This window comes from Anopheles funestus, chromosome X (assembly GCF_943734845.2).
Source record: "Anopheles funestus chromosome X, idAnoFuneDA-416_04, whole genome shotgun sequence".
Classification (NCBI taxonomy): domain Eukaryota; kingdom Metazoa; phylum Arthropoda; class Insecta; order Diptera; family Culicidae; genus Anopheles; species Anopheles funestus.
The window spans coordinates 14,411,887-14,429,259 of record NC_064597.1 but is presented as its reverse complement, the minus strand read 5'-3'; the positions used below and the strand labels follow the sequence as shown (position 1 = coordinate 14,429,259).

The 17,373-nt window shown below is 41.8% G+C and overlaps 8 protein-coding genes across 8 annotated transcripts; 4 read left to right on the top strand and 4 right to left on the bottom strand.

Moving 5' to 3' along the window:
- Positions 1 to 1,300: 1,300 nt before the first annotated feature.
- On the bottom strand, positions 1,301 to 2,794 carry LOC125761037 (probable nuclear transport factor 2). The gene is made up of 4 exons (XM_049421794.1): positions 2,503 to 2,794; positions 2,157 to 2,228; positions 1,987 to 2,085; positions 1,301 to 1,680 (listed from the first exon to the last, which is right to left on the bottom strand). Exons 1-4 carry the CDS (start codon positions 2,608 to 2,610, stop codon positions 1,567 to 1,569), a joined length of 393 nt encoding a protein of 130 aa, XP_049277751.1. The 5' UTR covers positions 2,611 to 2,794; the 3' UTR covers positions 1,301 to 1,566.
- A 43-nt stretch (positions 2,795 to 2,837) lies between these two features.
- Positions 2,838 to 4,521, top strand: LOC125760784 (GDP-fucose protein O-fucosyltransferase 2). The gene is made up of 2 exons (XM_049421288.1): positions 2,838 to 3,044; positions 3,123 to 4,521. The coding sequence occupies exons 1-2, from the start codon at positions 3,035 to 3,037 to the stop codon at positions 4,463 to 4,465; spliced, it is 1,353 nt and encodes a 450-aa protein (XP_049277245.1). The 5' UTR covers positions 2,838 to 3,034; the 3' UTR covers positions 4,466 to 4,521.
- Positions 4,522 to 4,606: 85 nt separating this feature from the next.
- On the bottom strand, positions 4,607 to 6,441 carry LOC125760851 (protein spindle-F). Its single transcript, XM_049421388.1, has 2 exons — positions 5,359 to 6,441; positions 4,607 to 5,293 (listed from the first exon to the last, which is right to left on the bottom strand). The coding sequence occupies exons 1-2, from the start codon at positions 6,092 to 6,094 to the stop codon at positions 4,884 to 4,886; spliced, it is 1,146 nt and encodes a 381-aa protein (XP_049277345.1). The 5' UTR covers positions 6,095 to 6,441; the 3' UTR covers positions 4,607 to 4,883.
- Positions 6,442 to 6,708: 267 nt separating this feature from the next.
- Positions 6,709 to 9,131, top strand: LOC125760776 (uncharacterized). Its single transcript, XM_049421243.1, has 4 exons — positions 6,709 to 7,198; positions 7,272 to 7,499; positions 7,570 to 7,765; positions 7,852 to 9,131. The coding sequence occupies exons 1-4, from the start codon at positions 6,987 to 6,989 to the stop codon at positions 8,866 to 8,868; spliced, it is 1,653 nt and encodes a 550-aa protein (XP_049277200.1). The 5' UTR covers positions 6,709 to 6,986; the 3' UTR covers positions 8,869 to 9,131.
- A 250-nt stretch (positions 9,132 to 9,381) lies between these two features.
- On the top strand, positions 9,382 to 10,627 carry LOC125760996 (glutathione S-transferase theta-3). The gene is made up of 3 exons (XM_049421715.1): positions 9,382 to 9,610; positions 9,671 to 10,093; positions 10,164 to 10,627. Exons 1-3 carry the CDS (start codon positions 9,493 to 9,495, stop codon positions 10,310 to 10,312), a joined length of 690 nt encoding a protein of 229 aa, XP_049277672.1. The 5' UTR covers positions 9,382 to 9,492; the 3' UTR covers positions 10,313 to 10,627.
- On the bottom strand, positions 10,430 to 11,648 carry LOC125760964 (alpha-ketoglutarate-dependent dioxygenase alkB homolog 7, mitochondrial). Its single transcript, XM_049421625.1, has 4 exons — positions 11,514 to 11,648; positions 10,911 to 11,452; positions 10,655 to 10,830; positions 10,430 to 10,589 (listed from the first exon to the last, which is right to left on the bottom strand). Exons 2-4 carry the CDS (start codon positions 11,406 to 11,408, stop codon positions 10,472 to 10,474), a joined length of 792 nt encoding a protein of 263 aa, XP_049277582.1. The 5' UTR covers positions 11,409 to 11,452; positions 11,514 to 11,648; the 3' UTR covers positions 10,430 to 10,471.
- Positions 11,649 to 11,900: 252 nt separating this feature from the next.
- On the bottom strand, positions 11,901 to 13,050 carry LOC125761011 (39S ribosomal protein L32, mitochondrial). Its single transcript, XM_049421742.1, has 3 exons — positions 12,669 to 13,050; positions 12,339 to 12,590; positions 11,901 to 12,259 (listed from the first exon to the last, which is right to left on the bottom strand). Exons 1-3 carry the CDS (start codon positions 12,748 to 12,750, stop codon positions 11,991 to 11,993), a joined length of 603 nt encoding a protein of 200 aa, XP_049277699.1. The 5' UTR covers positions 12,751 to 13,050; the 3' UTR covers positions 11,901 to 11,990.
- Positions 13,051 to 13,291: 241 nt separating this feature from the next.
- LOC125760781 (activin receptor type-2A) lies at positions 13,292 to 17,306 on the top strand. The gene is made up of 7 exons (XM_049421273.1): positions 13,292 to 13,889; positions 13,981 to 14,157; positions 14,226 to 14,539; positions 14,611 to 14,796; positions 14,873 to 15,212; positions 15,290 to 15,588; positions 15,661 to 17,306. The coding sequence occupies exons 1-7, from the start codon at positions 13,853 to 13,855 to the stop codon at positions 15,841 to 15,843; spliced, it is 1,536 nt and encodes a 511-aa protein (XP_049277230.1). The 5' UTR covers positions 13,292 to 13,852; the 3' UTR covers positions 15,844 to 17,306.
- Positions 17,307 to 17,373: the final 67 nt, after the last annotated feature.

Here is a 17,373-nt window from a genome sequence, read left to right as displayed (position 1 = left end):
ACGATAGAACTCGCTGAAATTTGTATTTCGTTTCAGTTACAGTTTCAAAGGGAAATAAGAAACAATCCGAACTTGTTGACCTGACCGACTGCTCGCGTTTTGGTTGCACGTCTGTGCAAGTAACGCACTTGTTTAGTATCCTTTCGCGGTTACATATATATCAGTATCCAAAACAACAACAAAAAAAAACACAAACAAAAAAGCGATGGAATTACGTAGTAAGATAACTCCACAGGACACGGTCGCAAAATCCTCCGTAAATTGAATGTGATATATAGTTTTTTTGTGTTTTATTTACAATACTTTTTAGTGCTAATAAAGCCAGAGATAAAATAAGCTCGACGAAGAACTACACAAACGCCCCCAAGGAATACAAAACCTTTAGCGATTAAGTGAATAATGTTTAGGAGTAATTTTTTTTGCGCGTTTCTTAACTGCTCTTTTACAATGTTTGCAATGTTTTTGATGAGCAGTTCCTTCAATATGATTTGATACCATCAAAATTATGCTCCGTTTTGTGTTCGTATAGCGACGTTCTAATGTAGGTATTTCGTACACATTTTTTTTACCAAACTTTACGCACGGGTTTGCGTTACAAACCAGCCAGCCAGAAATTATGCTTTTAAACAAATTGAAGATGATGTCGTATAAAGCTCGTCAACTAGCTGAGAAGTATAATATAGTAAACCAAGCAAATGAAACTGTGTCGTTACAAATAATTCAACCAGGCGTATAAGCAAATGAGAATTTAAAATCAAACCACACACTCATTGTACTTAGGAGACACAGAGTTAAAAAAAAAGGAAGGAAGGAAAACCGAATGGTAATTTTATTGTTCTGTCTCCCTGCAGTGCATCAAATGGATGCAATCGGTGTGTGTGGATATATCTATCTGTTTTGTTTTAGTTTCGTTGTTCCAAATTCCAGTTTGTGTGTAAACTCTTATTCGTTTGACTTTAAGTTACCGTGAAGGTAAAAATACTTGAAACCATGATCCGGAACGTTTGGCGCATCCGTGCGGTTTGTCGAGCGCGCCTGGCGGATATTCTTTCGCTCTCGGATGGTTCTCACAACAGTAGAGTGGATAGTTTTTAGCCTGACTCGATTAATTTATCTCATACACACAACAAAGCGGAATAGTTATAATATACTATAAACATTGCAGCAGAACCTGCGGAACATTAAACGGGTTTGCTGTGCGTTTTGTTTTAAAAGATCCGAACAGTTCGCTCCTTTTGAGTTAACTTTTCTTTACCAATTGATTGATTGCATTATAAGTTCACCAGTTCTACACACGGTGTTTGTAGGCTGTTAGTAAAGCATAGTTTATTATTTAAAACAAACTTGGGCTGAGAGAGATGATTCCATCGTCACATGCAACCGGCACAATATAGCTTCAATCAATTGCATTCCGCCCGCACCACGGAGTGAAGAGGGCAGGAGGGAAAGTGTATGGATGTGGGTGCGAGCAGGGGCCAGAGTTACGTCGAGTTTAATTAGTTAATCCCATGTTCACTTTGTTTAACGATTTGTTTGTTTTTTGTCCGAATATGTGTTTGTTATGTTTTATGCGGTGTTGTGAATGTTTAGGCGAAAAATATCATGTGCACAGTAGAACGACGTTCCGATCGGTTTCAAAACAAAGGTTTGGGAGTAGGCGTGTGGAGGATCATCGTCACACTGAAAGGTAAAAAAGAACGTATTCAGTTGAGGGGTAATATTGGCTGTCTGTAAAACGTTGTTATTCTAAATTTTATGAGAAGCTATTTCAATTTTTTAACATTAATATTTCTAATATAACTTTTCAAGCGATGCGTAAAAGCGGTTCAACTTTTGAGTAAAAGAACATAGTGAATTCTTCCAATTTAGGATAGCTATCCTTGGTGCGTAGACTTCAAGACTAACGATAAACATTATCCACCAATATTGACTCCTTCGTAACGATCAATTGTTTGTTTCAGGTCATGAAGTGTTCCCTTTACTTACTTGCAATCTTCCTAGGACGTTTATCAACACACCACCGTCAAACATTGGTTGCGAATCGACCGCCGTTAGCACACGGTTAATGTTTTGAAACGTGAGACTCTAAAAATGGAACCACAATACATTTAGTTCGAGTCTCGATCGGTGTCACAAAACGATCGTTTGCTATTTACCTGCAGTTTTTCGAGAATTTTTGCCGCGCCCTGAATCTGTTGCCCTTCGAACGTCATGAAGGATAATTCCGCCTGTTGGATAGACGAGATTGATAGCAGATCCGTAAGCTTTCGGATAGAATCAGCTACACAACGAACATTTCCTTCCACAACATATTCGCGGTCGCGAACCCCAGATGGTAATCATGTTGTTCGGTAGCAAGATATGGACTATTTCGTTGTGAGGTTAGGTGCGCATAGAGTAGCGGGCCCCCTATCATTATCACAGTAGGCCGCTATTCTGTGAGCTACAATAAAAAAAGAACCGGAAGCCCAAAAAAGTTGGGACGATCGAAGGAACACTTACATTGTACAGGTTTACCAGGGTCGGTCGTTGCGTTGAGTCATCGAATAAGGCATAGTATTGAGTGACGAATCCTTTGCCGATTTCTTCATACTGCGGATTTAATGCCATTGTAGGGGGTTGGGAAAGACGAAAGCGATGCAATGCAATTTATGGATTAGGATGCACTAGTCTTGCCTTCACCCGTTGGCCAAGATCAACCATCAATACCGAGTCGCCGAGCACGGTTCAGCTGCCGGACAGAAAACGTAGCAGACGGGGCAAGATGTATTTCTTTGCAACCTTACAAAAAAGGCCAATCGGGTGATGGACCCAGTCGAGAAACGTCAAGCTTGACAGCTGCGATGGTAACGATTTATTTTTAGCGAGCACCAACTCGCTGCCAGTGCTGTCTCATCCGGTTCATGGTTTCTCTATCGCTCTTGGAAAGAACTTTTTGATTTTGATTCCATGTCTTAAGAGGAGTGTGTTCCGGTACACTCTGGTGATTATTTGATAGGTTTAAATACGACTGTACAGCTTTAAAGTAACGCCAATGCATCAAAGTACACATTAGTTCCATTCTTGATAAGATACATCTTCTATTAAGCTGTGTATATTCATATTTTGCTCACTGTTTGCAGTATACTACTCGCTACTGTTGGTGACCATCTCACAGATAGTCCACACTAGCCACATCCGGGAAATTTGCGAAAAAAGGGACATATTTTTCGAACCGTTTCGATGCCAGCTGTACGAACTGGATGTGTTGGACGAACCCATCACTTACCTGCTGTACGATGTGAATCCTAGCGAAGGGTTTAACCTCCGTCGGGATGTTTACATTAGGATGGCTGTGTTGTTGGAGTATCTTCGCACGCAGCAAGGATATCGTCGGGCAAAGTTGGTCCTACCGCCATGGTCCAATCTGGTGCACTGGCGCAGCCATAATATCGACCAGACGCAACTTTTCTGGAACCACTTTTTCGACCTGCGAAGCATGAAGCAGTATACGGATGTGATCGACATGGATGAGTTTTTCGCGGAGTACGAACGTTTGCATGGCCCAGATACGATAGTGATGCTGAACGAGGTGTACAACCTGAAGCACTTCGAGAATATGTTCGAAAACGGTGTGTTTGTGGATAAGTTCGAGGAGCATGTGTGCCCTAAAAGTAACGACTACGATGCCAGTGCCCTATCGTACTTTGGGTACGCAAACTTCACCACGGAAGAGTTCACCTGTCTGCAATTTCAGGGCAGTGCGATGCTGTTACACAAACTGCTGGAAACTTACAAATCCCAACGGCACCAACACGTACGTTACGTATTGGTGCTGAATGCTGAAATTGTCCTGCATGATCTCTGGGGTAATATCGATTACTGGGAAGTTCGCCGATCGATGCGTTTTGCTAAGGAATTAATCGAAGTGGCTGGACGGTTTCGAGCGGCATTTCTCGACTCTTCCGACCAGCAAGATCGGACGGTGCGACCGGCACGCTGGATGGATGAACGAAGCCACCGAAGTGCGCGTGGCGGCGACTATCTGTGTGCGCACATACGCAGAGCAGACTTTTTATACGGGCGCGATAAAACTACACCCACCGTCCAATCGGCCGCCCTACAGATCCGTGCGAAATTGCTCGAGCAGGGCCTGAAAACGGTGTTTGTTGCTTCCGACTGCTCGCGGATGGAATTTTACAACCTGAAAAACTACCTAAAACGGTTCCGCGTTGTACGGTTCGTGCCGGAAAGTTACGAACAACGGGTCGCACTAAAGGATGGCGGTATCGCGATAGTGGATCAGATCGTTTGCTCCCATGCGCGGTACTTTATCGGTACATACGAATCTACCTTCACCTATCGAATCTACGAAGAGCGGGAAATTATTGGCTTCCCGAAAGATCTGACTTTCAACACGTTCTGCAAAAGTGAGAAGGATGTGAATTGCGAGAAAAATACCGTGTGGCCGATAGTGTATCATTAGAATCCTGTGTGCAGCAATACCTCGAATAAAATGTTCTCGGTTGCTTTTTCTCGAAACCCTTTTTTGTTAATCATTAACGGTGGCGTACTAAATATTTCGAGTGAACGTTGCAAAAGTAGACACATTTCGCAGTACAAAACGTACAAGAAAATAAAATCTTTTATTGTTGACGCTTTGTCCTGTAATTAGCTTTACATCATTGTATTATCTTAGTCCGTAATGCTGCTGTAATATGTTATACGGAACGTGCCGAAATCGAATCGCAGGCATATAAATATAACAGTGCTTATGGGTGAAGGCAACGAACTACATACAGCAAAGGTGTTTAAAAAGGCATACAATCTACGCAGGAAGGGACCCCCATTCGTTAGAGTTCGCTGGAAAAAAATATTCGACTTCTAGTCGAGCCGGACGATGGTCAGAAATCGCCGACGGTTTGGGACGTATACTCGTACGTACGGTCAAGGCTAAGCTCATCCAGTTCACCGTCGTGCAGAAAATGAGATTCAACGTGGGTTTGAAACTCTTCGAATACCGTTTCCTGCCCGTAGAGCAACCCGCACATTGGGCAAATCTTTTTCATACCGTTGGCACGTAGCTTTTCCTGCAGCAAATTCATGCTAACCTTATCGAACATTAACGCGTCCGCACAATGTCCGGGTCCGCTTTCCACTCGTGACTGGCTACCCTTCGATGCTACTGGTGGCGGATACAGGAGTGTGCTCTTACGTGGTGCTAGCTCATTTTCGACCACCTCTACCATAACGTCCTTCATAAGTTTCTCACTTTCGGTTTCGGACGATTTCGTACTGCATCGTTGGCACAGTTCTGAAAATGTAGTGGAACATATTTAATCCTGTCGTAATCGGTTGCGGTGATTACGCTAGCATTACCTGATCTTATTACATGGTAAAGATCCCACATCACTGCCTGCTGTCTTGCTATTTCTTTCTCTATATCAAGTAATCCCTCCGTACATCGGCTAATGTCCGGGTTCGCCTCGAGCGCGGCACGCAACAGTTCCTCGTCCTGTACCGGATCTACATTGGAAGTCTCTAGGAAGCCGCAGGTATTGAGCAAGGAAATATCTTCCAAATTAATTCCTTTCTCTTCCGCCGAATTGTCGCGTTGCAAACGCTCTCGCAGCTTCGGATTTGGTGCGTGCTTCGTGAAGGTGCGTGATCGGATTAGATTTTGACCTGTTTGATTGGTGGAGGATGATGTAGGTGGTGGTGGTGCTCTCTGCTGTTGATTGACCGTTGTTGCTGAGGGGCCAACGTTTACTCCATCCACATCTCCGAGATTCTTCGCGATCAGCGACAGCCGTCGCCAGAGCTGTCTGTTTTCTGTCCCTACCATGGATATCTGTTCCGCCATCTGCATTTTTTGGTGTGTCAGCTCGGCCACGGTTTCCCGCAGTTGCATCAGCTCGGTTTGAATAACTGCTCTATTGTCGTGGAGCTGTTCGGGAATGGTTGATTTTACCTGCCGTGCTCGTAGTGTGCCATTTTCCTCCTCGAGTATCGTAATCCTTCGCTGGAACGTCTGACAGCGTTCTTTTAAAGTTTGTAGGGCCGTTTGGAGTGCCTGGTTTGATGCAGTCTGTGTGTTTGGTTCGACTATACTCATAGTGGATGAGTGACTTTCAGCGTTTCGCTTTGTTCAAATCACTTTTAGGTACACTTAGGTGGCCATTGACCGATTTGCTTGGTGTGGTAATTTTATAATGTTGCCCAAGACAAAAACATCAATAGAACGATTCAAGTAAGATTGGAAGAAATCTTGTTTAAAGCTGTTGGATTGTATTGTTCCTTCTGGTAAGGAAAGATAGAATACCCAGGAATTGATTACAAATCAATATAAAACTATGCCAACCAGCAACTGTTCACAATTTGTTTAATTCATTCGTAATGCACTGGAGAGTGCTACGAACCAAAACACTTTCTCTCGAGAAATCACTTTTCAACAAATCATCTACCTGTCAGCTACATTGATTTTTTTAAATGTCAGGCAAACCAAATGCAACATTATAATGAAAAGACAATTGGAAGGAAACAAATTGTTTCAATATGCATATAATTTCAAACATCGGTGTGAGACAAATTTGCTAGAATAATTCATAAATCACTTTTCATTTACTGTACATTTAGCATAAATGAGCAGACGTTAATTTACCCATTCGACAAGTTTGACATATTGACATGGGTATTTTATTTTATGCTATTTTTCTCTTATCTTACTGCTTAATTTATTGGTTTATTTATTGATAAAATTTAATGTTTTGCTTTTTTAAATATGATGCAAACTGCTACAAATTTTGATGGCAATATTTTATCATACCTTCATTCGTAAATGACACATTATTATATAATCATTTTCACCGGGCTTTTGAAGCGGCCGTAGCTGTCAAACGGCATTCAATGTCAAACGGTATTCAATGTTCAGCTCGCAAACTGCCGGCCTTTTCGCTGTAAAAGAAACAGAAAGATTCAGTGCAATAGTTTGATAAAATTGGTTAACAATGAATAATCTACTGAAGCGTCCGGATATGACGGAGCGTTGTATTTGGAAGATACTAACATCCAAGCGCCTGCTGATAGATCATCTGGAAGTGGTTGAAATTTGCTTCAAATTTGAACAGAACATCACCCAGGCGGGAATCATGCAGAAACCTGTTCGTTCACGTAAAATCGTGTGTGCCGGATGCCTTTTAACCATAGCAGCAGTCACCCGGTATGTATAAAGCTTTGGCAATAGATCCAAGAACAAGGGCATGAGTTGATAAAATTATTTACAACTGTTTCAGATTCTCGCCTTCCTATGTAACAAGTCCATGGCAGATAGTAGCATCCACTACCAGCGCTCTACTGCTCGGTGGTGTAGCGTATGAGGAATTCTTTTACTATTGCGATCGCACCATAATCACAAGACTCATAAAATCCATCGATCTGTACGACCATACAATGAAGAAAATGCTGATGTTTATGAATGAAGTGATCTACGGCAATCAACGTATTAGTTGTTTAAGAAATGGGTACGTTTCGTTCATATTAACATTCTGTACTTATTTGCAATATTATACATATTTCGATTTTCTATTACAGCGCAAATGAGAAAGAAATGCTTCGGATTTGTACGGGAAACTGCATCAAAGCCATCAACACCATGTACGATTATGTACAAGAATTAGAAGAGAAAACGGAATTACGCGACGAGTTCAGCTCATTTTACGATCTGCTGGAGACTTTAGAAAATTGTGATGCATTTAAACAATTGGTACCGAATCTAACTATGGCAAAGGTAAATTTGATTTACTTCATTTTTATGGTTTGATTTACTCCAGTGTGATAAATGTGGCAGCGTACTAATGTATTTCATTTCTTTAGGAATTGTACAATATCTTTCTGTACATGCAATCTCACTGCCTGCTGCGATTGTCCCTAGCTATATTGAGCGATCTGAAAATAAGTGTAATAAAGGTCGAAACCAATCGTCTCATCGATTGTCTCAACAGTCAAGCAGGAGAGCTTAAAAAGCAATTGATGCTGAACGGATTATCGCAAATGGAAGATTTGGTGATGGAGAACGAAATAAAAGAATCCGGTTTACGTGAGCTGTTGTCCGTGAAGCACCATTCGCTTGACCTAGCAGTGAAGCTAACGGCGAATGTTCAGCAAATGATACTGATAGATAATAACATCCAATGTCTCGTTAACCCTGAATCGTGGCTCGGGCGATTGCAACTGCAGAACGCAGTTAATAATCTATCCGCCGTTCAATCTTACTTCCAAACACGCATGGTCGAATGTGAACGCTTAACGATTGCGGTAAAAAAGTTGCTGAACAGTTCCGAAAAAGCTCGCCAACACGAACAAGTATTAGACGTCGAGACAGCGAACGAATCCACGTATGATGAACCGATTTCCGAATCACAAAATGCAACACACCGGTTGCAGGATGAGTTTTTCGTAAACACCGGTACTGAAGCTGAAGAAGACGGTGACGATATCGCTTCAGGGCAGTACGCACTGCAAGTAGAGGAGGAACTGGTTGCCAAACGGTTGATGAAAAAACAATTTCAACCTATTTTGCTACAGCTCCGTGAACGGCTCGTACCAGTTGAAGAGTCGTTTAAGCAGCGCGAACGAATTGCGCTGGAACTGAAGGGGATTATAATTCCTGACGAAGAAGAATCTCACGATGAATCTAAACTGGCCAGCCAACCGGCACCACTCGACTCTGATGATGATTCTGATGATGAAGAGTTGGAAGCGCAGATGAAGCGTAATCGCAGCCAAAACAAGTACAAAGCTGATCGTGATTTTCTAGCTAGTAAGCAGCAGATCTCATTCCTGCTCTCTATTCCCAAGGATGTACAGATGGATGAAAATATCCTGGAGTAGCAGCAATATTCCAGTGCCAGCAGGAGCCACGAGATGTTCGTCTACACGAACCTCGTGCATGGTGGGATTAACAGGGTATTTTCATAGCTTTATTAATTTAAATTAACTTAATGCGACCATTATGTATGCAAAATTGTTTGCAAACACTCGAAGAGATTTAGCAATAAAACGTTATCTTGAACAATAGTATGGTGTTCTTTTATTTGCGAATATGCTGGAAATTACTTTCCGATTTGAATGTTAGTCAGCATATTTAACGACCATCGGACTACAAAAGAACAAATTTTCACACAATAAATTCTACTCTTAATCCATAAATACGTTGTTTATCGTAACATGTTTGGTTATTTTTGTTATTGTTGTTTGTAATATACTATCTTACCAAAGTTTGATAGCAATATAAATATTCCTGATACCAGCGAAGCTTTATCTCGGCTCTTATTTACGAATGCTGTGCGATAATTTAAACGCACCACGCACCCAAACATACACATACGGTAGGATGAACTTTGATCAATGAGGTTGTGTTTCTAAAACGCCAGCACATAAGCATACATAGTGTTTCAAAGAACGGTTGACTGTGCATACCGGTACCGGCATAAAAATTACATTTATCGAAGCAAGATGTCGAAAAATTTAAAATATTACTACGACCTTATGTCGCAACCATCCCGGGCGTTGTGGATCTTTTTGGAGAAAACGAAAATTCCTTACGAAAAGTGTTTGGTGAACTTGGGCAAAGGTAGGTAACGAAATAAGCAGCAGCACCGTGGCCAACTATACTTTATTGCCCCCCTTGCAGGTGAACATCTTACCGATGAGTTTAAGGCAATCAACCGCTTCCAAAAGGTACCATGCATCACCGACAGCCAGATCAATCTGGCCGAGAGTGTTGCCATCTTTAGGTATCTGTGCCGGGAGTATAAGGTGCCGGATCATTGGTACCCGGCGGAAACGAGGCGCCGGGCCCTGGTGGACGAGTATCTCGAGTGGCAACATCACAACACGCGTGCTGTTTGTGCCACTTACTTTCAGTACTTGTGGTTGCGGCCACGTATGTTCGGTAGCAAGGTAGATCCGAAACGGGCTGAACAGTATCGGACGCAGATGGAGAGCTGTCTCGACTTTATCGAGCGGGAGTTTCTTGGCGGTGGATCACGGTTTATCGTGGGGGATGAAATTTCGGTGGCCGATCTGCTGGCGGTGTGTGAAATCGAGCAACCGAGTAAGTGACAAACAAGCCAGCTTTGTTGTGCCATATAATGTATGTGCTTTTATCTCATTTAAACTCTTAGGAATGGCCGGATATGATCCGTGCGATGGTCGCCCAAATCTAACGCAATGGATGGCACGGGTCCGCGAAGCAACCAATCCGTTCTACGATCAAGCGCACAAGATTGTCAACAAAATTGCTCAAGATACTGCTACCAAACACAAATTATGAAAGTTTCAGTTTCGGACCTTAAAGGGACAAATGATACTATGAGCATTTATGCACATAGTTCTATTAAAAGTTTGCTAAAATGTACACTGTTTTATATACCACAATTTTCAGCGCATATTCTGTTACGTACAAAGTAAATTGCTTTATTTCACTACTAGTTTATGGATCATTTCTGCAAATTATTGATATGCGTCTCGTTTTCTTGATCAGTTTATCTCGAAATAAGGATTCCTGGTTAGTCAAAATTTCATGCGTAAATTTGTATCGAGCCGTGTGTCTGGAAAAGATAAAAAACAACATTTTAGTATCACAGCAGCTTCGGTGTTTCTTATTATTACATACTTCATCACGTAAAGCGATCGCCTTGGAAGCAATATATCAGCCCAATACTTATTGTCGCGCTCCTGGGTAAATATTTGCCGGCTTTCTTCATCCGTTTGTTCCTCGTCGTTTGTCCGCACCAGCCGCATAACGGAGTCAGAGAGTAAACTTATACCTGCGATGGTGTTGCCACAATACTAAATGAGAGAAAGCGTGTTTACGTTTAGCTTATTTCGTAACTAATTGGAAAGAATGTCCCATTTCCTTCATCGCTTACCCGTACACTATCGACGTGTGGTTTGATGACACCTTCTTCCGCTAAATCCAGCACATGAACGTAAGGCATGGCGGTTCCTTCAAAGGCAACGGATACAATACGATCTAGGATTGCCCGATTCGCGGGATACCAGTGTTTTCGTTCCGTTTCACGGTATCCGTGAATTGCACCATCCCAGTGGTCGAATTCGTATCGCAGCCGTTTCAGGTACGGGTCTATTTCTTCTAACAACGAGTTTTCCTCCTTTTCATCAACAAACTGGTCGAACACGCGCATATCTTTGGTGAATTTTTCACGATTCTCTTCCGGCCATTGCCCAAAAAATACACAACTGACAGTGGAAATATCTTTGCCAACATCCGTTTGGACGCGATTGTTACAATACGGTGCTTTGGTTTGATGCAATGTCCTAAAGGAAAACAGTTCCGGCAAATATCGAAGCAGCAATACCGGATTGTGGTGTATTCCAGTTCGAATGCAACTTAAGCCGACAAACATGATAGAGTGTTATGAAAGTTTTCTCACGCAGTTCAATGGTGGTTCTGAAAAAAGATAAACATTTCTTATAAAAAAACTGTAAGCTTTATTGGTATTTCTAGTTACCATCTTATAAAAGAACTTCGCCTGTTATTATACACACTTCTTTTATTTACAAAATGTACAACCGGTATGTGTTACGAAAGGATTCGCTCCTTCCCCAATTTATTGCACGCTTTGACAGCTCCCAGAACATCAAAACAGCCGGCATTTTGAGTGCAACAAATTCAACACAACACAAACACAATTACACAATGTTTTCATTTATTTTGAAAGAATGATTGGGTGCATGAAAAAGGCGAAATGGATGCCTTTAACAGGAAACACTGTCGAAGGATTTCGTATTTAACTATTAGCTTCGATTGCTAACAGTTTACTATCGGGTGAAAATGTTCGGATGCATTTGGTGTTTTACTTTTCAGCCACCGTCGATCTTCATAAAAAATGAACCCATTATTAAATTAATTCGAACGTATGACTGTTGTATTGGTAGAGGCTTCCGTTCGGTTTACAAATTTACTACAACCTATAAGAACAACCTTTTTAGCCCAGTTTTTCATGTCCCGGTTTCAGCTCATCCGGTTCGGGTGCAGATTGTGTTGATTTTTGAAGCAAATTTTTGCTAAACCATGTTGGGCGCGGTTTCTCCATCTCGACGATCCGTTTTCCATTCCAAAATTCCGCTGGCTGCTCATCTCGTTCACGATCGTACAGTACCACCACCTCCTTATCGACTGGTTCCAGCTCGAGCTCGTTTTGAATCTTTTCCTGCATCAACTCGGTCTCCTTTCGCACCTTTTGGTAGCATGTTGCTGCAAATCAAAAGAAATGAAGAAAATAATATTAGTTGTGCGAAAAGTTAAACAATTACTGACTCGGATCGTTACTTACGACATAGTACTCCCACTTCGTGATCGCTTCCGCACGTAGCACACGTTCGGAGATGTATTTTGGGTGTGAAAATTTTCAATTTGTACTCGGGCGATCCATATTTTCGCTTATGCCGCTTTTCCACGGTACGACGATGCTTCGGTACCGCCCACAATATTCCGTCTCCAATGAGATCGCGCAGTGAAAATGTCCTGCCGGCGGAGTTCATACTCGATTCCGGTATATGTGCGGCTTGAACCATTGCTAGGGCAGCTGGAAGAAAATGCACATGCACCATGCCGGATTGTTACGTAAATGTGTTAACCTTTAATCGTTTATGAAGTATCACACCTGGTGGGAATCTATTGCCTCCGAAAAGGCAATTTTCCAGCATTCGAAGCGTATTTGCGAGCTGATTTAGAAGACGGGACATGGTTGGACGAAATAGTTATATTTTTACGCTTCACTCCGTTGAGATTTTTGTTTACTCTTCTGACAGCGATCGCCGCATGGAAAGCCCCGATGAAATAACTTATTACGTTAAAGATACAACTTTTCTTAAATTATCGAAGGAAAATGTATAATCCTCGTCTGTAATATTCTTCCAGCTTCATTCAACAATTTATATTGTTTACCATTTGGTGTTTTGCGGTAAAAACATGAACAAATTCGTAATAAACACAATTGTGTTTCAATATGTCAAACAAAACTTCACATTTATGCCACCCTTTTCAATTTACAGTTGCCTTCAATTATGCTAACCTGGTGTTATTGTTAGAAGCAAAAAAAGAGATTTTAAAAATAATGTTTTAATTAAGCGAGCTCAATGCCAATTTTAGTAATTTAAGTATCAAATAAATGGTTTTTAAAGAAATAAAATAAAATATACGTAAATTTAGATTATAGCTTATGTGCCATAAAATGCTGTCATTGACAGTGGACTTATGGTTCCACGGGAGCGGATCCTCTCAGCAAAGAAAATAATAAATGGCTTTCACTGTGTAGGTCGTCTGGCAGCAGAAGCTTCACAATACGAATTCCTTTGTAGATTTTTGCTGGCGTCAAAATTGATCTGATTTGATTGTTTGTTCCGACACGAATCGTCACCGCTGCAACGGGATTCGGTTTGTTCACCAAGTGGTAACACTCAATGCGCCGAAACGAACGCATCAGTGCTTCAGAATTTAACCTTCTTTTATGCGCATCAGAAGTTCTGCTTGTGTCTGACACAAGTGATGCCATTTGTGTCTGCTGGTGCGCGAAGGTAGGAAGTTGCGTGCATCAAAAACACGACACGGATGCTGTGTCGAGGCATCTAGCGTAATGCAATGCAATTTGCTGGCGACGGTTGTGAATAGTTTAGAGCGAAATCCCTATCAAAAAGGCTGCTAGTGTGCACGGAGAATGAAATAGTATACACACACACGATTTGCGCGTACCACAAACACAACAAGTGCACGAGTTGCACGGCAATTGTATTCGGAAGGCAACATAGTGAATAATTCCGCTGTGATCCAACACACTATCCGGTGAAAATGCGTGGCTTAATGCATTTTTTATTTTACTTTTCATGTAAGCATAGCAAACGTATTTACGAATTGTTCGTGTGATGTTACAACTGCAAGCAAATTTGCATTTATGTTCTTTTCTGGGCTGTTTTCAGTGCTTATCGTAATAAAAGGATCGCTAAGTCGAGCGCGATTAGCGGAGGGAGGCTTAAAATGTGTTTCCTACCAGTGTAAAGAGGGCGAATGTAAGGAAGGCATCGACACTTGTGAAGATACTGAACCCGACAGACCGGTCGGATGTTTTGTGGTCTGGACAACGAACAATATAACAAGTAAGTACTGAGCCCTTAATAGTGTGTTGCCCGATTGGATTGGCAATTTTGTATGGTTTGGTTTCCAGATGAAGTAAACGTAACGCTGAAAGGATGCTTCATCAACCCTACGGAGTGCAATAACACCGAGTGCATCGATACAACGACTGATCCGAAGAAAAATTTCAACTACTGCTGTTGCCGGGGTAGCCTGTGCAATAAGGACCACAAATGGATACCGGAAGCAACGAAAGCACCGGAAGTGTTACAGTCAGTCGAGAAGGAATCAAACCTTATGCTGGTAGTACTCATTACATCCATATCCTTTGCGGCGGCATGCAGTTTAATGACTTGGCTGTACTGTACCCATCACAAACAGGTGATGTTTAATGAAATTCCAACGGTACGTTAATCTTTTGCGTTTAAATTAGCTCGCGTACTGGACAAAAATTAAACGTTTCCCATGCATTTCAGGTTGAGCCAGACATTTCCAACTCGTCCACCAACATATCGCACCGTCCAATCGATTTGAAGGATATTAAAGCCCGCGGTCGTTTTGGTGTGGTGTGGAGAGCGCAGCTCGGCAATCAGGAGGTGGCTGTGAAAATTTTTCCAATGCAAGAAAAACAGTCGTGGATTACGGAGCAGGAAATTTTCAAGGTGAGTATCTCACCGGCGGAGATATTTGTCTCAAACAAACGGTTTCTATAAAATTTATTCTTACTTTCTACTCTAGCTGCCACGGATGAACCATTCGAATATTCTCGAGTTCATCGGTTGTGAGAAACGCGTCGATATGGCCAGCACAGACTTTTGGCTCATCACTGCCTACTGCGAGAATGGTTCGCTATGTGACTTTTTGAAAGCGCACACGGTCACCTGGAACGATCTGTGCAAAATAGCGACGACGATGGCGCGTGGCTTAACGCACCTGCACGAGGAAATACAGGGCAGCAGAACGGATGGTTTGAAACCATCGATCGCACACAGAGACTTCAAGAGCAAGAACGTCCTGCTGAAAGCGGATCTGACCGCATGCATTGCCGATTTTGGACTAGCGCTTGTGTTTACGCCAGGTAGAATATTCCCTTTTGCAGCGAATCTACCGGACGAATGGAGTCTAAACCCGTGCGTTTTTCTTTATTTCTGACAGGAAAATCATGCGGCGACACGCACGGACAGGTGGGAACGCGACGCTACATGGCACCGGAGGTGCTCGAAGGTGCAATCAACTTTACCCGCGACGCCTTCCTGCGCATCGACGTGTATGCGTGTGGGCTCGTGCTGTGGGAACTGGTATCGCGCTGCACCGTCCACGGTGGCCCGGTCGATGAGTACCGGTTGCCGTTCGAGGCCGAGTTGGGTCCGCATCCAACGCTCGAGGAAATGCAGGAAAACGTGGTGATGAAGAAGCTACGTCCCCGTATCTTCGATCCGTGGCGTAATCATGCGGTAAGTGCCAAAACGCGCTACACGAAAGGTGTGTTTGAACTTCATCACGTTCCGTTTTTTTTCTCCTTTCAGGGACTGATTGCGATCTGCGAAACGATGGAAGACTGCTGGGATCATGATGCTGAGGCACGGTTATCGTCTTCCTGCGTGCTGGAAAGATTGCTACAGTACGCCCGGTTTCCTACGCGGCAGTTTTTTGTCGCCAACAACACCACAAACGAGTTACCAACGAAACTCGCAACGGAAAACCTTTAACGTGGGGGAAACACTCGCAGTTGAATGATGCACGTCATTCAAAGCAATCGCATGCGCTAAGCTGTATTACGTTCAACTCTTCAGCTAGTATATATATATTTATATATATTTTTTGTGGTGACGCTGAACGATTTGCGTACACTAAGTGAAGAAGATTTCTGATACTAGACGGGATTTTAAATGAGACATGTATTTGGCGCATATATTGTCAACAACAAGGAGAAATAATATTGATATGTGCATCATAGGGTACCATATCAAGTACATCTAATATATACATTTAAATGCAAACTATATATGCAAAATGCTGCTGAGATAGTTGACTCGCTAAATTAAATTAAATTAATTGAAAGCTGTAACTATTTCTTTTTTTTACGAATATAAAAAAAAAATCATAAATCTTTTTAGCTGTTCTAAAACGCTCCATTCGTTTTACCCCCACCCCCGTTTTATGACTAATGTTGTACAACAATTTTTATACGATTTTCCATACTAAAATCTTTGCGGGCTAAGTTAGCTTATTATTTTTTTTTACACTAGTTGTATTCATAATTGCACACTTCCCCTTTATTCATTTTCATGTATTACGCGATCCAACACAAAGTCAAGATTTGTTGCTGTGCCTTATTTTTAAAAAAAAACACACACAACCACAAAACCATCAAACTTTCATTTTTAAAATCACGTTGCAAATCACACAGCAAATCTAAATGCCTAGTGGTGTCCGTGTACGTCCAAAGTGTTTTAGTAAACAACCACAGATTTTAACAGGATAAAGATTGTATTTATGATGTTAGTGCTTAACGACCAGATCCTCGAGCTATCCACCGAAAAAAAAAGAAAACGAAAAAACAAGGATTCGCTGCGTAAAGTGCAAAAACTATTATTATATTTTAATTTCCAAACAAAACGTATCAATAAAAGCGAGTGAATTGCCCAAATGAGTTAATGACATTTGCAAGATAGGATGATGTAAGCAAATACCTTAAAATGTGTGAAATGAACGTCCAAATCAAGGAGTTGCTGTACCGACTAGGGTGAAATTTCGTGCTTTTCAGTGTAACGGAAATTCGTTACATTAGTGCTTGCACTAACATCGCCAGCACGTACACGGTACGAACGAGTTGCAATTTGAAGTGAAAAAAGCATAATCGTGCAGCAATAATAGCGCTTGTCACATTAACGGGCGCGGATGGTGCAACAAACGCTAGCATTATGGATTTTCTTTTTTTACTTTTTAACCTTTTACGTTGCTGTTTGCAAACATTAGTCTCTTGCGTACGTATATTATAACTTTTATCTTTTTTTTTATTACTACTAACAGGAAGAACGATCGTGAGCGGCTAGGATTAGGTTGTAAGGATAAGTGAATGATAAACAAAAAAAAAACAAAAGCAGCGAAACCAGAACAATGTAAATTGCACGATTGTATAAATATAGAATCTTATACAGTAAAACAGCAACGTTATGCGTTTCCTTCACTCAGCCTCATCACAATACAGTATCCACGAGACGTCAAAACCGCTGGGT

Excerpts from the sequence above, each read along its gene's own strand:
- LOC125761011 (XM_049421742.1), bottom strand. The coding sequence starts at position 12,750 with ATGTCCCGTCTTCTAAATCAGCTCGCAAATACGCTTCGAATGCTGGAA. Across the intron at positions 12,591-12,668 it reads AGGCAATAGATTCCCACCAG|CTGCCCTAGCAATGGTTCAA; the intron begins GTGTGATACTTC and ends ATTTTCTTCCAG. Across the intron at positions 12,260-12,338 it reads CGAAGTGGGAGTACTATGTC|CAACATGCTACCAAAAGGTG; the intron begins GTAAGTAACGAT and ends TTTGATTTGCAG.
- LOC125760781 (XM_049421273.1), top strand. The coding sequence starts at position 13,853 with ATGCGTGGCTTAATGCATTTTTTATTTTACTTTTCAT. Across the intron at positions 13,890-13,980 it reads TTTTTTATTTTACTTTTCAT|TGCTTATCGTAATAAAAGGA; the intron begins GTAAGCATAGCA and ends GGCTGTTTTCAG. Across the intron at positions 14,797-14,872 it reads CGGAGCAGGAAATTTTCAAG|CTGCCACGGATGAACCATTC; the intron begins GTGAGTATCTCA and ends TTTCTACTCTAG.
- LOC125760851 (XM_049421388.1), bottom strand. The coding sequence starts at position 6,094 with ATGAGTATAGTCGAACCAAACACACAGACTGCATCAAACCAGGCACTC. Across the intron at positions 5,294-5,358 it reads TTACCATGTAATAAGATCAG|AACTGTGCCAACGATGCAGT; the intron begins GTAATGCTAGCG and ends CTACATTTTCAG.
- LOC125760776 (XM_049421243.1), top strand. The coding sequence starts at position 6,987 with ATGAATAATCTACTGAAGCGTCCGGATATGACGGAGCGTTGTATTTGG. Across the intron at positions 7,500-7,569 it reads ATTAGTTGTTTAAGAAATGG|CGCAAATGAGAAAGAAATGC; the intron begins GTACGTTTCGTT and ends TTTCTATTACAG. Across the intron at positions 7,766-7,851 it reads CGAATCTAACTATGGCAAAG|GAATTGTACAATATCTTTCT; the intron begins GTAAATTTGATT and ends TCATTTCTTTAG.
- LOC125761037 (XM_049421794.1), bottom strand. The coding sequence starts at position 2,610 with ATGGCATTAAATCCGCAGTATGAAGAAATCGGCAAAGGATTCGTCACT. Across the intron at positions 2,229-2,502 it reads CCCTGGTAAACCTGTACAAT|GCGGAATTATCCTTCATGAC; the intron begins GTAAGTGTTCCT and ends TCTATCCAACAG. Across the intron at positions 2,086-2,156 it reads AAATTCTCGAAAAACTGCAG|AGTCTCACGTTTCAAAACAT; the intron begins GTAAATAGCAAA and ends TTCCATTTTTAG.
- LOC125760964 (XM_049421625.1), bottom strand. The coding sequence starts at position 11,408 with ATGTTTGTCGGCTTAAGTTGCATTCGAACTGGAATACACCACAATCCG. Across the intron at positions 10,831-10,910 it reads CACACGTCGATAGTGTACGG|TATTGTGGCAACACCATCGC; the intron begins GTAAGCGATGAA and ends TCTCTCATTTAG. Across the intron at positions 10,590-10,654 it reads CGATCGCTTTACGTGATGAA|ACACACGGCTCGATACAAAT; the intron begins GTATGTAATAAT and ends TATCTTTTCCAG.
- LOC125760996 (XM_049421715.1), top strand. The coding sequence starts at position 9,493 with ATGTCGAAAAATTTAAAATATTACTACGACCTTATGTCGCAACCATCC. Across the intron at positions 9,611-9,670 it reads TTTGGTGAACTTGGGCAAAG|GTGAACATCTTACCGATGAG; the intron begins GTAGGTAACGAA and ends CCCCCCTTGCAG. Across the intron at positions 10,094-10,163 it reads GTGTGAAATCGAGCAACCGA|GAATGGCCGGATATGATCCG; the intron begins GTAAGTGACAAA and ends TTAAACTCTTAG.